This window comes from Carcharhinus amblyrhynchos, chromosome 9, assembly GCF_965287045.1.
Source record: "Carcharhinus amblyrhynchos chromosome 9, sCarAmb.v2.hapA, whole genome shotgun sequence".
Taxonomy (NCBI): domain Eukaryota; kingdom Metazoa; phylum Chordata; class Chondrichthyes; order Carcharhiniformes; family Carcharhinidae; genus Carcharhinus; species Carcharhinus amblyrhynchos.
This window is the reverse complement of record NC_137332.1, coordinates 10,203,159-10,219,391: the sequence shown is the minus strand read 5'-3', so window position 1 is coordinate 10,219,391 and position 16,233 is coordinate 10,203,159. Positions and strand designations below refer to the sequence as shown.

Sequence of the window (16,233 nt, the reverse complement as noted above, 5' to 3'; positions counted from 1 at the left end):
ATATATGTTGGGATATGGGGGTAGGACCTGGGTGGGTTTGTAGTTAGTACTGACTCGATGTGCTGAATGGCCTATTTCTGTACTGTAGGGTTTCTATGATTTCTAATACAGTAACAGGGATGTACTACTGAGGCTGTATAAGGCTCTGGTCAGACCTCATTTGGAGCATTGTGAGCAGTTTTGGGTCTCATATCTAAGGAAGGATATGTTGACCTTGGAAAGGATCCAGAGGAAGTTCACAAGAATGATCCCTGGAATGAAGAGCTCGTCATATGAGGAATGTATGTGTGTAGTCATTGGAGTTTAGAAGGATGAGGGGGGATCTTATTGAAATTTACAGGATACTGCGAGGCCTGGATAGAACGGACATGGAGAGGATGTTTCCACTAGTAAGAAAACTAGAACCGGAGTGCACAACCTCAGGCTAAAGGGATGATCCTTTAAAACAGACATAGAATCATAGAGGTTTACAACATGGAAACAGACTCTTCAGCCCAACTTGTCCATGCCACCCTTTTTCTTTAAATACTCCTAAGCTAATCCCAATTGCTCGCATTTGGCCCATATCACTCTATATCCATCGTACCCATGTAACTATCCAAATGCTTTTTAAAAGACAAAATTGTACCCACCTCTACTACTACCTCTGGCAGCTTATTCCAGACACTCACCACCCTCTGTGTGAAAAATTTTCCACCTGAACCTTTTTGTATCTCCCCCTTACCTTAAACCTATGCCCTCTAGTTTTAGACGCCCCCACCTTAGGGAAAAAAATTGACTATCTAGCTGATCTGTGTCGCTCATTATTTTATAGACCTCTATAAGATCACCCCTCAGCTTTCTACGCTCCAGAGAAGAAAGTCCCAGTCTATCCAGCCTCTTCTCATAACTCAATCCATCAAGCCCCTGTAGCATCCTAGTAAACCTTTTCTGCACTCTTTCTAGTTTAATAATATCCTATAGGGAGAATTTCTTCAGCCAGAGAGTGGTGAACCTGTGGAAATCTTTGCTGCAGAAGGTTGTGGAGACCAGGTCATTGAGTGTCTTTAAAACAGAGATAGATAGGTTCTTGCTTAATAAGGAGATCAGGGCTTATGGGGAAAAGGCAGGAGAATAAAAATCAGCCATGATTGAATAACAAAGCAGACTCGATGGCCCAAGTGGCCTATTTCTGCTTTATGGTAGATTTTTAATTCTGGATTTTTTTTATTGAATTCAAATTCCACCATTTACTATGGCAGGATTTGAATCCAGGTCCCCAGAACATTAGTTGTGTGTCTGGATTAATGATATTGCCACTAGGCCATCACCTCCAGTTGGCTGGACAGTGATGCTGAGTGATATCAACAGTGTAGGTTCCGGTCCCATAACTAGTTGAGGTTATTCATGAAAGGGCTGCCTGGTCAACCTTGCCCCTATAGGTGCGGTGGCCTTTGAGTTAGAATCACCACCACTGAGGGGCAGAGTAGTATAGCATTATAAAGTTCATTTATTAGTCATAGATAGGCTTATATTAACACTGCAATGAAGTTACAGTGAAAATCCCCAAATCGCCACACTCCGGCCCCTGTTTGGGTACACAAAGGGAAAATTTAGCATGACCAATGCACCTAACTGGCACCTCTTTCAGACTGTGAGAGGAAACCGGAGCACCCGGAGGGAACCCACGCGGACACGGGGAGAATGTGCAGACTCCACACAGACAGTGACCCACGCTGAGAATTGAACCCGGGTCCCTGGCGCTGTGAGGCACCGTGCCAACCACAGGTTCTGGGGTTTACTCCAGCTGACTCATTGAAGTGGAATCTCTGGCAATAAAAAAAAACTGCACGTTCTGGGTGTTGTCTGGGAATCATAGTTCTCATCCTTTGCATTTTTTAAAGCCTGACCTTCTGAGGGTGGGGGGGTGGGGGACGCAATTTGGAAGGAATGCAATGAAGTTTGCGTCAGTGGTTAATGGGCGGATGGGAAATGACGTGCTGGTGTGTGTTCTGGAAGGAGCTGGGCTTTTCCCTGGAGTCAGAGGGAATGGCTTTTATATAAAGTCCTGGTGCAGACAGACAGAGTGAGTGAGTTGCTGTGGGCGAGTGCACTGGCTGCGGGACATACAGGCTGCCATCCGCAGTAGCTGCTAGCCAGACAGACAGCAGACAGATCGCCAGCATGGGGAAGGACTATTACAGCATTCTAGGCTTGCAGAAAGGAGCCTCGGACGAAGAGATCAAGAAGGCTTATCGGAAGCAAGCTCTGAAATGGCACCCGGACAAGAACAAATCGCCCAACGCCGAGGAGAAGTTCAAGGAGGTGGCCGAAGCCTATGAGGTGCTGAGTGACCCCAAGAAGAGGGAAATCTATGACCAATTTGGGGAAGAAGGTGAGTGCGGGCAAAATATAACCCCCCCCCCACTCCCCGCACCCCGTCCGCTTTATTGTTATAAAGTGGGGAAACTGAGAGTCTGTAAAACCTCCCGGAGTGAAAGATTTGAAAAATTAACATGCAATTGCTGCACTCCCATCTCCATTTGTCATTGACCCCAGATCTGTGACAAGGAGCCCAACCTGTCAATCCCTTTTGGTTCAGTCACAGCGGGTGAAATAACACCCCATTCGGATCTAATGTGTGAGCTTTGCATAGCTCTTTGTGCTGTGGCCAAAGCTGCCATTCTTTAAATTTTTTTCTCATGAAAACCCACCATTCCAGATCTTTTGCTCAGTCCCTCAACTCCCAGTCAGTGTCAGCCAGTTGATTTAAGGTTAGGTGGGGGGAAGGGGATTTGAGGAAAAACTTTGTTTTTCATCCAGAGGGTAGTGGGGAGTCTGGGACTCACAGTCTAAAAGAGTAGTCGAGGCAGGAACCCTCACAACATTTAGAATTTTTAAAAAAAGTTTATTTATTAGTGTCACAAGTAGACTTACTTTAACACCGTGATGAAGTTACTGTGAAAATCCCCTCATTGCCACACCGGGGCCTGTTAGGGTACACTGAGGGAGAATGTAGCATGGTCAATGCACCTAACCAGCACATCTTTCAGACTGTGGGGAGGACACTCGAGAATGGTTGGGGTATGGAATGCACTGCCTGCCGTGATAGTGGAATCGGATACTTTAGGAACTTTCAAGCGGTTATTGGATAGGCACATGGAACACACCAGAATGTTAGGGAGTGGGATAGCTTGATCTTGGGTTTGGACGTTGCTCAGCACAACATCGAGGGGCTGTACTGTTCTGTGAAACCAGAGAAAACCCATGCAGATATTGGGAGAAAGTCACCCAATCAGGGAATTGAACCTGGATCCCTAGTGCTGTGGGGCAGCAGTGAGTACTTGGAATGCCATTGCATACAAGGCTATGGGCCAAGTGCTGGAAAATGGGGTTAGAATAGATAACTGGGTTAGATTATGGGGTTAGAATAGATAATTGCTGGCCAATGCAGACACAATGGGCCAAAGGGCGCTAAGTGAGATTTTACTGAGGGTGGATCTATTAATACACTTGGATGTGTTTTTTTTAATGAATGCATTGCATTTTAAATGGATTGCTTCTTTTAACTAAATGAATGTTTAACAGCTGCCTGTGTTTTGTGGAATATGGGAATTCTCCTCCTCAAAGTCTGCCCTGCCTTTTGGTTAGATCATGATTGCTTTGTACCTCAGCTTCATTTCACAGAATCGTATCAAAGTACAACACTGAATGAGGCCATCCAGCTCCTCGGGCTGAAAAATCATAGCATCCCTACAGTACAGAAGGAGGTCATTTGGCCCATCAAGTCTGTACCGACCACAACCCCACCCAGGCCCTTTTCCTGTAACCCCACGCATTCACCCGAGCTAATTCCTCTGACACTAGGGTCAACTTAGCATGGCCAATCAACCTAACCACATTTTTTTTCTGTGGGAGGAAACTGGAGCACCTGGAGGGAAGCCACACAGACACAGGGAGAATGCAGACAGTTATCCGAGGCCACAATTGAGCCTGGGACCCTGGTGCTATGAGGCAGCAGCGCTAACCACTACACCACCATGCCACTCTTTCAGAGAGCAAACCTGTTAGTTCCATTCTCCCTGCTCAATCCCCATCACTACAATTTTTCTCCATCCTTTGTTCCCTGACATTTGATACAATTCCTGCTGAGCCTGTTTCTCCCATTCACTGAGACCATGCTTTATATGTACTCCAACCCCATGTGTCTCATATCAGTTGAGCCTGTTATGGTGCAAAAGTCCTGTTGGATGCTAAAAGGATGTTTCCCCTCTGTGAAGGAGACAAGAATTTGACGAGAACTAGGGGACACAGTTTAAAATAAGGGATACCTCATTTAAGATTGAGCTGGGGAGAAGATTTTTTTCTCTCGGGGGTTGTCAGCCTACGGAATTCTCTCCCCTGGAGAGGGGTGGAGGCTGGGTCATTCAATATTTTTAAGGCAGAGTTTGATTGTCGAAAGGTATTGGGGTTGGGTAAGAAAGTAACATTCAGGCCACAATCTGATCAGCCATTATCTTATTGAATGATGGAACAGGCTTGAGGGGCTGAGTGGCCTATGCCTTCCCTAAACTGTATGTATTACAGATTGGAAAGTTTCACAATGACCCCGTGTGTTTAATTCCTCCTGTTGGCGTGACCTAGGTGTTGAGGAGGCTGGAAATTCTGTGTTATAAATGTGTAATTGCATGGCAGGACAAGACCTTTGCAGACCATAAAGGAATAGCCACAGGATGTTCGTAAATGTCCTTTCTTCTTCTTTTGACAGGGCTCAAAGGAGGAGCTGGTGGTCCCGATGATCAGGGAGGAACATTCCGCTACACTTTCCATGGAGATCCCCATGCCACCTTTGCAGCATTCTTCGGGGGTGCCAACCCCTTTGAGATGTTCTTTGGAAGGAGGATGGCAAATGGCCATCAGGAAGAGGGCATGGACGTGGACTCTGACCCCTTTGCCCAGTTTGGAGGTTTCAGCATGAACGGCTTCCCCAGGGAAAGGCGCGGGGGAGGGATGATGGGGCACATGCGGCGCAGGCAAGATCCCCCCATCATCCATGACCTCCGAGTGTCCCTGGAGGAGATCTACAACGGCTCCACCAAGAGAATGAAGATCTCCAGGAAGCGGCTGAATCCTGATGGTAGGACCGTCAAGACAGAGGACAAGATACTTACTATTGAAATAAAAAAGGGCTGGAAAGAAGGAACCAAAATCACGTTCCCCAAAGAAGGGGACGAAACGCCCAACAGTATTCCAGCTGATGTGGTTTTTGTACTGAAGGATAAACCACATTCCCACTTTAAGAGGGACGGATCAAATATTGTCTACCATGCCCGTGTCAGCTTAAGAGAGGTATGTTTACTCCTAGGGGTGCTTGTTTTGTAAAGTGTGCTTGTATCCTTTTGCTTTTCCTGTCTATTAGATAAGCTGCAGGTAAAATTGGAGATTATTTTCTCTGTCCTTTCAATGATTCCCTTTCCTTTCTCCATCCCCAAGATCACTGCGCTCTTTTCAATTCTGACCTCTTTAGAATCCCCAATTTTCATTGCCTTCTGCTACCTTGGCCCTACGTTTGAAATTCATTCATTAAGCCCCTCTACCTCTTCCCTCCTTAAAACCTCCCACTATGTCCAAGCTTTTGGTTTCATGTTCAGACATCCCTTCTTGTGGTTCCATTTCACATCAATTAAAGGGCGGCACGATGGCACAGAGGTTAGCACTGCTACCCCACAGCGCTGGGAATCTGAGTTTGAATCCTGGCCTGGGTCGCTGTCTGTGCAAAGTTTGCATGTTCTCCCTGTGCCTGTATGGGCTTCCTTCAAGTGCTCCTGTTTCCTCTCACAGTCCAACAATGTGTGGATTAGGAGGATTGAAAGTTGTTACAAAAGTTTCCAGAGGGGCAATTTTTTTCACACAGAGGGTGGTGAGTATGTGGAACAAGCTGCCAGAGGTAGTAGTAGAGGTGGGTACAATATTGTCATTTAAAAAGCATTTAGATAGTTACATGGGTACGATGGGTATAGAGGGATGCGGGCGATTGGGATTAGCTTAGGGGCTTTAAAAAAGAAAGGGCGGCATGGACAGGTTGGGCTGAAGAGCCTGTTTCTATGCAGTAAACCTCAATGGCTCAATGGCCATGGTAAATTCTCCCTCGGTGTACCTGAACAGGTGCTGGAGTGTGACAACTAGGAGATTTTCATAGTAACTTCATTGCAGTGTTACTGGAAGCCTAATTGTGACTAATAAATAAAAATCTTATCTGATAGCTGCGGTGAAAAATCTTGCTATGTTTTTACCATGTTAAAGACTTTACAAACGTGTATTGTTGTTGTCATGTTTCGAGGCCAAATCTGTGTAATGGTGTGAGTCGGCCAAACTCACTTTCAGTATGACCGTCCACAAGAGCCCCTGCTCCTCCGTAACCAGCTGGAGAATATCATCAGCATTGAGCAGACAGTCTGTCCAAAAATCCCAAAGAGCGTACCCAGGCCCTTAAACTATAATAGTCACATTAATCTCTAGCTTACTTAAAGGCCTGTATGTGAAAAATCCACTTGGTGTTCAGCGTTGCTAAGACGGATGGGTTTTGGGGAGCTATAAATAATGCAAGCTGATTTTTATTTTTGGAAATGTTTTCTATTACTACATAGCAGCAGCCATAACTCTTCTCAGAACAGACCTGGTTTTATATCTCGCCCTGACGGCTCATGTATCCAAGTGTATAAATGAATCATGTAGACCAGAATATCCTGAGGTTGATTTTTTTTTGCTGAATTAACTAGGGATAATAATCAAGACATGATAATGTTTGGAGTTAGGAGGGGGAACAAGGGGTAATTGTGCTCTGATAAGAAGTTGTTTGCGTGCCTTGATTGTAAACTGGAAATTTAGAATTGCTACACGTAATGTTTCTGATTTAGGGAAGTTATATTTAATTGTAATAGATCAGGGGAAGAAGGTTAATCCATGATTAACAGTAATTTTTTTTTCCTCTCTGGGTTGTGAGTCTGTGGAACTGCCCTTCCCAGACAGCCGTAGAGGCCAGGCTCATTGAATATTTTTAAGGCAGTGGGACGGATAGACAGACGATCAGTCGAGGCCACAATCCGATCAGCCATGATCTTGTTGAATGACGGAGCAGGCTCGGGGATTGGGGGGAGAGAATGACCTATTTCTGCTCCTAATTTTAATGTACGTATTGAATGCCTGAACTGGAAGGAACAGGTTTGATGGACTGAATGAACTTTCCTCCCTCCCAAGCTTTTTCACGTTGGGAATATAGAAGGTGAAGTGTGGGCAACATTCAAAACAAGAAAGGAGAAATATAAGGAGTCAGCATCAGACTCTATTTGTCCAAATAACAACCCAGTATCAGCAATGAGAATTACAAATTTGTAATGGTCAATTTGTAAGGGAACATGAAAGTTCAAACATACATTTTTATAGTGCCTGTTAAGCTGCCCCTCCACACTTTATGACCAATAAAGTAACTCTTGAAGTGAGGTAATTCTTGTAATGCAGGAACCATGGCAGTCAATTTGCGCACAGCAAGACCTCCCACTGACAGCACTTAGCCAATCTGATGATCTGTTTTTTTTTAATGACTGGTTGGGCCTGGAAGAATGCAAGACGTTGCCATGAGACTTGATGATCCCTAAGCCAGGGTGAAACTCCGTCGAGATGCTAGATGCAGTAAGAAAGTAAATTTTAAAAAAAAACTTACAATTTTACCACAAGTGCAGAACTCATTTTTGCAGAAAAGATTTACTAGGATGCTACCGGGTCTTGATGGATTGAGTTATAAGGAGAGGCTGGATAGACTGGGACTTTTTTCTCTGGAGTGTAGGAGGCTGAGGGGTGATCTTACAGAGGTCTATAAAATAATAAGGGGCACAGATCAGCAAGATAGTCAATATCTTTACCCAAAGGTAGGGGAGTCCAAAACTAGAGGGCATAGGTTTAAGGTGAGAGGGGAGAGATACAAAAGTGTCCAGAGGGGCAGTTTTTTTTCAGAGGGTGGTGAGTGTCTGGAACAAGCTGCCAGAGGTGGTAGTAGAGGTGGGTACAATTTTGTCCTTTTAAAAGCATTTAGATAATTACATGGGTACGTTGGGTATGGAGGGCTATGGGCTAAATGTGGGCAATTGGGATTAGCTTAGGGGTTTAAAGGGCGAAGAGCCTGTTTCCATGCTGTAAACCTCTATGACTCTATGAAGTGGTGCACAGAAAAATGTTCCTATCGGAAGGTCATGAAGATCACAGTAGAAAATAATTTGGAAGCTTGTACCTCAGTCAGAGAACGGAGGTGTGGGTATCCCTTTTGAGGGGACGAAAGTACAAGGATGATGATCACAAAGAACAAAGAACAACCCAGCACAGGCCCTTCGGCCCAACGAGCCCGCGCCGCCGCAACCTCCTACACCTACCCTGCCCTGTGTGTATGTGAGTGGAACCCCTAACTCATCTGGATAAAAAGATGCACAGGATGCAGAAGTATGGAAGTCATCCAAAACGTTTATGAACAATGTCTCAGCTGGACTGCTGTGTCCAATCTGGGGGACTCCACTTTTTAGGAAGAATATCCAGACTTTGCAAAGGGTTCAGATAAATAGGATGAAACTCTTGCACTAGCAGGAGAATCAGAAACATAATAAGAAATCTCACAACACCAGGTTAAAGTCCAACAGCTTTATTTGAAATCGCGAGCTTTCGGAGCACTGTTCCTTCATCAGGTGAGTAGTCAGTTCTTACACTTAGCGTCCACCCTAGTCTAATATTCCAATCTCCACATCATGGCTACCATCAGAAGCATAGATTTTAAGGTAATTGGGAAGAAAGAAAAACAGAATAGAGATGAAAATTTCTGAAATGCACTGTCTGGAAGGTCAGTTTTCAAAATTAAATTGGTCAAATACTTAGAAGGGAGCAAAACATCAGGGCTCAGGGTGAAAGAGTGAGGGAAATGAGACTAAATGGATAGCTCTTACAATGAGCTGGGACAGGCATGATGAGCCAAATGGCCTCCTTCTGTGCTGTATCATTCTATTGATTTGTAGCTGTTGCTTACAATGAAGTTTGTTTGCGATATTAGGGGTGGGCAATAAATGCTGGTGTGTTAGCAATGGCCCCACGCTGAATACTCAAAAATGCATATTCTTTGGACATGGTTCAAACAGCAACTCACCAAGGCTCCTTCGACAGCACCTCTACCACTTAGAAGGACAAGAGCAGCAGGTAGAAAGTAGGTGCAGGAGTCGGCTCTTTGAGCCTGCAGCACCATTCAATATGATCATGGCTGATCATGCACTCTCAGTATCCCACTCCCACTTTCTCTCCATACCCCTTGATCCCTTTAGCCACAAGGGCCACGTCCAGCTCCTTCTTAAACATATCTAACAAACTGGCCCGAACAGCTTTCTGTGGTAGAGAATTCCACAGGATCACAATTCTCTGAGTGAAGAAATTCTTCTTCATCTCAGTCCTGAATGGCTTACCCCTTATTCTTAGACTGTAACCCCTAGTTCTGCACTTCCCCAACATTGGGAACATTCTTTCTGCATCTAGCCTATCCAGTCCATCAGGGTTTTAAATGTTTCTATGAGATTCCTCCTCATTCTTCTAAATTCCATGAGTACAAGCCCAGTCGATCCAGTCTCTCTTGACATGTCAGTCCTGTCATTCCAAGAATCAGTTTGGTGAACCTTTTGCTGGACTCCCTTAATAGCAAGAATGTCCTTCCTCAGACTAAGAGACCAAAACTGCACATAATACTCAAGATGTAGCCTCACCAAGGCCCTGTATAACTGCAGCAAGACATCCTTACTCCTATACTCAAATCCTCTTACTGTGAAGGCCAGCATGTCATTAGCTTTCCTCACTGCCTGATGTACTTGTATGCCAGCCTTCAGTGTCTGTTCCACCATGACATCCAGGTCACATTGCACTTCCCCTTTTCCTAAACTGCCACCATTCAGATGACCTTCCTTCCTGTTTTTGTCACCAAAGTGGATAACCTTACATTCATCCACACTAAATAATATTTGCCCATTCAGCCAGCTTGTCCATGTCACCCTGCAGCCTCATAGCACATGGGATACGTACTAACTCACAGTTCCCCTCCAAATTACTCCTCTTCCTGACTTGAATTATATTGTCATTCCTTCATTATCACTGGGTCAAAATCTGGAACTCCCTCCCTCCCAGCACTGTGGGTGTTGCTACACTACATGGATTAAGCAGCTCATCACCACCTTCTCAAGGGCAATTAGGGATGGACAATAAATACTGGTCCAGCTACTCCATGAATAAATTTTAAAAAAAGACAACTCTCTGGATGGATGAAGTTTTTTTTAAAAAAATGCCAATTGCCACACTCTGCTAACTGAAGTTTCATACTTGTGCAGTGGGAACATGTGTACAAAGACTCTTCAGAGATCTTCAACTGCTGCTGAAATGTCTGTTGCAAACAAGCTAACTATCATGTTAGGTCTTGAAGTTTAGTTATAAAATTTGAGCTTGACTGAAGTTGAATTACTATATTAATCCTTGCATCCTTTATGGATGCTTTTGAAATTCCCTGATACGGTTCAAATTTCAACATTGTGATTCAACTTGTCCAAAGACCTTTCCATGATGCCATGGAAAATGTCAAAATCAAAACACTTTAAGTTACATGGTGATTCTCCAATTTTCCTCTTAAGCCTAAACTATAAAGGACAAAGGCCCTACAATCCAACCCCAAGCCTCATTGAACTAGCTGATCTCATATGAAGTGCCATATTGGCCTCAGCACCCCTCAGCTCAGGAAGGAAAATTGCATAACACAGTGCTCCCAACTCATCCACACCATATCCTTTTTATTTTGTTTCATTCAAAGGAAGTGGCTAGGCCAGCATTTATTGCCCATTCTTAATTTACCTTGAGAATTGCCTTCTTGAACCACTGCAGTTCGTGTAGTGTTAGGGAGGGAGTTCCGAATTTTGACCCAGTGACAGTGACGGAACAGTGATATATTTCCAAGTCAGGATGGTGAATGGCTTGGTGGTGATGTTCCCAGGTATCTGCTGCCTTTGTTCTTTTGGATTGTAGTGGTCCTGGGTTTTGAAGCTGCTAGCTAAGGAGTCTTGGTGAGTTCCTACATTGCATCCTGTAGATGGTACAGACTGCTGCTACTGTGCCTCGTCGGTGGAGATATTGAATGTATGTGGATGAGGTGCCAATCAAGCAGGCTGCTATGTCCTGGATGGTGCGGAGCTTCTTGAGTGTTGTTGCACTCATCCAGGCAAGTGGTATGCACTTAAAACTTGGGCGAGAGAGTCTCAGGCTTAGCATTGATTATGGTTGAATAGCTGGGTGATACTTCATTATTTAGAATCTTATAGGATGCCAGGAAGAACTAAACTGAGACTGCCAAATTCCTTTAATGTGACCCTTTGATCCAGTAGCATACATTTTTCACCCCCTGAGTCCTTTGCTAGAAAGAAACACTTGGATTATTTTGACATGTCTATTGCACTTGGTCAAGTTTCTGGTTGCAAAATATTTACAATCCCTGCCCAAGACAAAGAAATCAGTGCCGGAAAGCCATTGGCAATGCCAGGTGCTGAATCCAACGGGAAGTCATGTGCTACGAATCCATTAAATGAATGTATTTAGATGACAATAAACTGCTCCAAAGACTCTGAAATTTCCTTTTCAACTTTTTCATCACCTTTGTTAAGACACACCTCACAATCTACCTCTCTGACCAAACATTGCATGTCCAATCAGCTCCTCCTTGGACTCAATGTCCAATTACATTCCTGTGAGGTGCCTTAGGATATTTTTCTATGTTAAAGGCACTATGTAAATTCAACCTGTTGCTATCATTATCTGGAAGAGCATGTTTGCACTGCACTTGATATGGCTTGGATTCCCTTCGGCTGCACAGCATGAATGAATGTATCACGTCGTTCTCTCCCAAGACTTAGAAATTCAGATTTTCAGTGAGCGGAAGAGTCCCTGCTCTTGAATCATTAAAATGAATGCTGGAATCGTCTTAAAAATTATTCACTGCTTCTAATATCATCCATTTTTGTCTGATCCTATCAAACACCTGGGAAACCCTTCCAAAGTTCTATATTAATGCACATTGCTTTTTACGAAGCAACACTGCCAAAATTACTGTTTCAATAATTTAAGGGGAGGTGATGGCCTTGTGGTATTACCACTAGACTATTAATCCATAAACTCAGCTAATATCGTACGGAACTAGGTTCTAATCCCCCACCACAGCAGATGGTGGAATTTGAATTTGATTTTAAAAGAACATCTGGAATTACAATGAAACCATTGTTGATTGTCGGAAAAACCCATCATGCCCTTTTTAAGGGAAGGAAATCTACCATCCTTACCTGGTCTGCCTACATGTGACTCCAGACTCACTCCAATGTGGTTGACTCTCAATTACCCTCTGAAATGTCCTAGTAGACCACTCAGTTTCAGGGGCAAATAGGGATGGGCAATAAATACTGGCCTAGCCAGTGAAGTCCATGTCCCACAAATGAACAAAAGAAAATACGTGTTGCCCTGCAGTATTGAACTATCTCCAGGTGTACACTATGGAACTGACTGGGTTCCTCAGAATAATTAAATGTCTGCTTCATTTATACTACCTTCACATTGCTTTTTTTTTTGGCTACTTCTGTCAGTGGTAGCATTCTTGCCCCGGGAGGCTGAGTCAGCGCCCCACCCTGGGCAGTACCGAGGGAGTGCTGAACTGTTGGAGGTGCTGTCTTTCGGATGAGACACTAAACTAAGGCCCCTGTTCATGGCAACAATAAAAAAAAAGGGTTTTCCCAGAATTTAAGCCAACACGTTCAATCAACACAAGTGAAACTTTTTTTTAGTCATCTATTGCACTGCTACACAAAGGGACTTGGGGGTAATTGTTCAGGATTCTCCTGAGATTAGTGTGCAGGTTCAATCAGCAGTTAGGAAGCCAAATGCAATGTTAGCATTCATATTGAGAGGGCTAGAATACAAGAGCAGGGATTAAGTTCTAGTCAGACCCCATTTGGAGTATTGTGAACAGTTCTGAGCCCCATATCTAAGGAAGGATGTGCTGGCCTTGGAAAGGGTCCACAGGAGATTCACAAGAGTGATCCCTGGAATGAAGAGTAGTTGTATGAGGAATGGTTGACGACTCTGGGTCTATACTCATTGGAGTTTAGAAGAATGAAACTTATAGGATACTGCGAGGCCTAGATAGGGTGGACATGGAGAGGATGTAGGATTCCAATAGGAAAAGCTAGAACTTAAGGCACAACCTCAGCCTAAAGGGATGCTCTCTTAAAACCAAGGTGAGGAGGAATTTCTTCAGCGAGAGTGGTAAATCTATGGGATTCTTTGCCCCGGAAAGTTGTGGAGGCCAGTTCATTGCGTGTCTTTAAAACAAAGATAGATAGGTTCTTGATTAAAAAGGGGATCAGGGGTTATAGGGAATGGGGATGAGAAAAATATCAGTCATGATTGAATGGCAGAGCAGACTCGATGGGCCGAGTGGCCTAATTTTATTCCTTTGTCATATGCTACTGGGATCTTGCTATGTACAAATTTGCTGCTACTTTTACTTACACAGCAGCAGTAACTATTTCAAAAATAGTTCAATGGCCATGGTATAAATTTGGACGTAGAATCCCTACAGTGCAGAATAAGGCCATTTGGCCCATCAAATCTGCAGCGACCACAATCCCACCCAGGCCCTATCTCCAATATCCTAGCTAGTCTCCCTGACACTCAGGAGCAATTTAGCATAGCCAATCCACCTAATCCACACATCTTTTGACTGTGGGAGAAACCAGAGCATCCAGAAGAAACCCGCACAGGGAGAACGTGCAAACATCCTGAAGTGCTGAAGCTACAAATTTGTTTTGTTTTTCATTTGTATGTATTGGTCCAGGTGGGAGAGAGGAGGAGAGGGTTTGGGAACGTATGCTGGGAATAAGGTGGGATGTTCAGGTTGAGGGATTGGTCGGGATTAGAGAGCTGCAGAGTTGGGGCTCAGAGGGGGTTTAAGACAAGGTTGCGACTAATAGGCCAAGGGTTGGTGAAAGTTTGGAGTGAATTTGACCAGGATTTGAAGAAAAGATGGGGAGAGGGATTGAGACCGAGTTAAGGCCAGGAGGGAGTGGGCCACAGTTTGGAAAAAGAATAAGGGGGTGGGGGGAAGAGAAAGATGGTGGAGATGGCAATGCTTAGGAAAAGGAGAACTTTAAGAGCAATTGGACATGTGGGTGCGGGTTTAGATACCAATATTTCTGATCGTTATCCGACAATCCAAAGATGTGCAGGTTAGGTTTATTGGCCGTACTAAATTGCCCCTTAGTTCCCAAGATGTGTAGATTAAGGGCAGGGTAAATATGTGGGGTTACGGGGATGAGAGGCTGGGTGGGATTGTTGTTGGTGCAGGCCCGAGGGGCCGAATGGCCACTTTCTGCACTGTAGGGATTCTGTGAGTACGTGGAAAATTCACGTGAACCTCACACAGATTGCAGTGCTGTAGCCAAATAGCTTTGCATGAAAAGGCGCGCATCAGTCCCTTGGAAGAAAACAAATTAAATGACCAAGCAGACAGAGTGTCAGAGTCCCACCCTCTCAATGTGCTACATTTACCTCCTTTCTTTGTTGCAGGCTTTATGTGGTTGTTCTATTAATGTACCATCCATGGAAGGCCGATCAATCCCATTCACAACTCAGGACGTGATCAAACCAGGAGCAAGGAAGAGGATAAGCGGCAAAGGACTGCCATTCCCTAAAAACCCGGACCGCCGAGGCGACCTAATCGTGGAATTTGAAGTCATTTTCCCTGACTTTATAGCCACATCCTCCAAAGAGGTGCTGAAGCGACACTTACCCGTGTGATGAATGCGAGAGACTGGATTCTTCCTCCGGAAAGGTCACACTACTGTACATAGCAAAGTGTCTGCTTTGCAGTATTGTGCGTGGGTCATGTCAGTGTTCTGGGATAAAGCATCTGTGCATGTCTTGGGAGGTGTCTCAAACAGCAATAATCTTTTGTCGTGGCTCTTAAAGCAGAAGCCAGAGCTTTTTAACCGTATTCTGTTCTGGGTGGCCATCGAATTTTTGTACTTTTTTTTTAAAAATTTAGCCAATTTTTTTTTTCCTCTTTTGTAAATATAAATACTGCCTGACAAAAGCCAGTGCATTGTTAAAGATCATCAAAGGGAAGTTGATGCTCGGAGACTGAAGTGAGTGTTGCACTCAAGGGCTAGTCCTCAGTTGAAATGTCCTGGGCTCAAATTGCACTGTGTGATATCCACGGTGTGTTTTTACCAGATGAGCACTTTTCACTGAGGAATATCACACAACTTTTAACACATTCAGCATTGTGCAATTCACCCCTCCATATCTATTCACCGTCAATTATTTATTGTTTTGAACTCCTTTAGGATTTTCTGTTAAACATTGTAAAATCCACATGAACTGTGAAAAATGTCCAGTGTTATCGTTGTTTGTTTTTTTCTTCTCTCCATCCAAGTTTGGGTGGTAGCTAGAGAGAGCACTTTGAATTACAAGACTTTAGGGTAAAGTACTGTACTACCAATCACATCTGTCAGACAAGAAGGGAGCGACGTGTGGTGGATTTAATTAAATGCAACATCAGGGTATTCGCTAATGTGCAATCTTATTTTGTAGCTTCTTAATAGCAACTGAAGTACTTCCAACACTGACAGTAATTATTAAAACCTAAAATTGAAGCAAAAAAGGTTTGAAACATTTTGCTTGTTTGATGTACTGTCTGAACGATAATGCTTTTATTTTATTAAAATGATGGATATATTAACAAAGTTGATACCTGATGTCTGGTGAATGGTGTTTTGTATGGTTATATAATGAACCCTTTTTTTCACTTTTTTGACCAAACCCAGCTGATAATGTTGGATAAATCAGATCCCAGAGTGAAACTTGAGTGGCACAGTGGTTAGCATTGCTGCCTCAACACCAGGGACCCCAGTTCAGTTCTGACCTTGGGTGATTGTATCTGTGTGGAGTTTGCATATTCTTCCCATGTCATAGAACCCCTACACTGCAGAAGGAGGCCATTCAGCCCATCATGTATGCACAGACCACAATCCCACCCAGGCGCTATTCCCGTAATCCCACATTTACCCTGCTAATCCCCCTGACATTGGCCATGCTAAATTGACCCTAATCAACCTAACCAACATCTTTGGACTGTGGGAGAAAACCCGCACA

At 44.0% G+C, this 16,233-nt stretch overlaps 1 protein-coding gene across 1 annotated transcript; it reads left to right on the top strand.

Annotated features, from left to right (window-relative positions):
- Positions 1-1,983: 1,983 nt before the first annotated feature.
- Positions 1,984-15,829, top strand: dnajb4 (DnaJ heat shock protein family (Hsp40) member B4). The gene is made up of 3 exons (XM_080195139.1): positions 1,984-2,374; positions 4,748-5,328; positions 14,647-15,829. The coding sequence occupies exons 1-3, from the start codon at positions 2,164-2,166 to the stop codon at positions 14,875-14,877; spliced, it is 1,023 nt and encodes a 340-aa protein (XP_080051265.1). The 5' UTR covers positions 1,984-2,163; the 3' UTR covers positions 14,878-15,829.
- Positions 15,830-16,233: the final 404 nt, after the last annotated feature.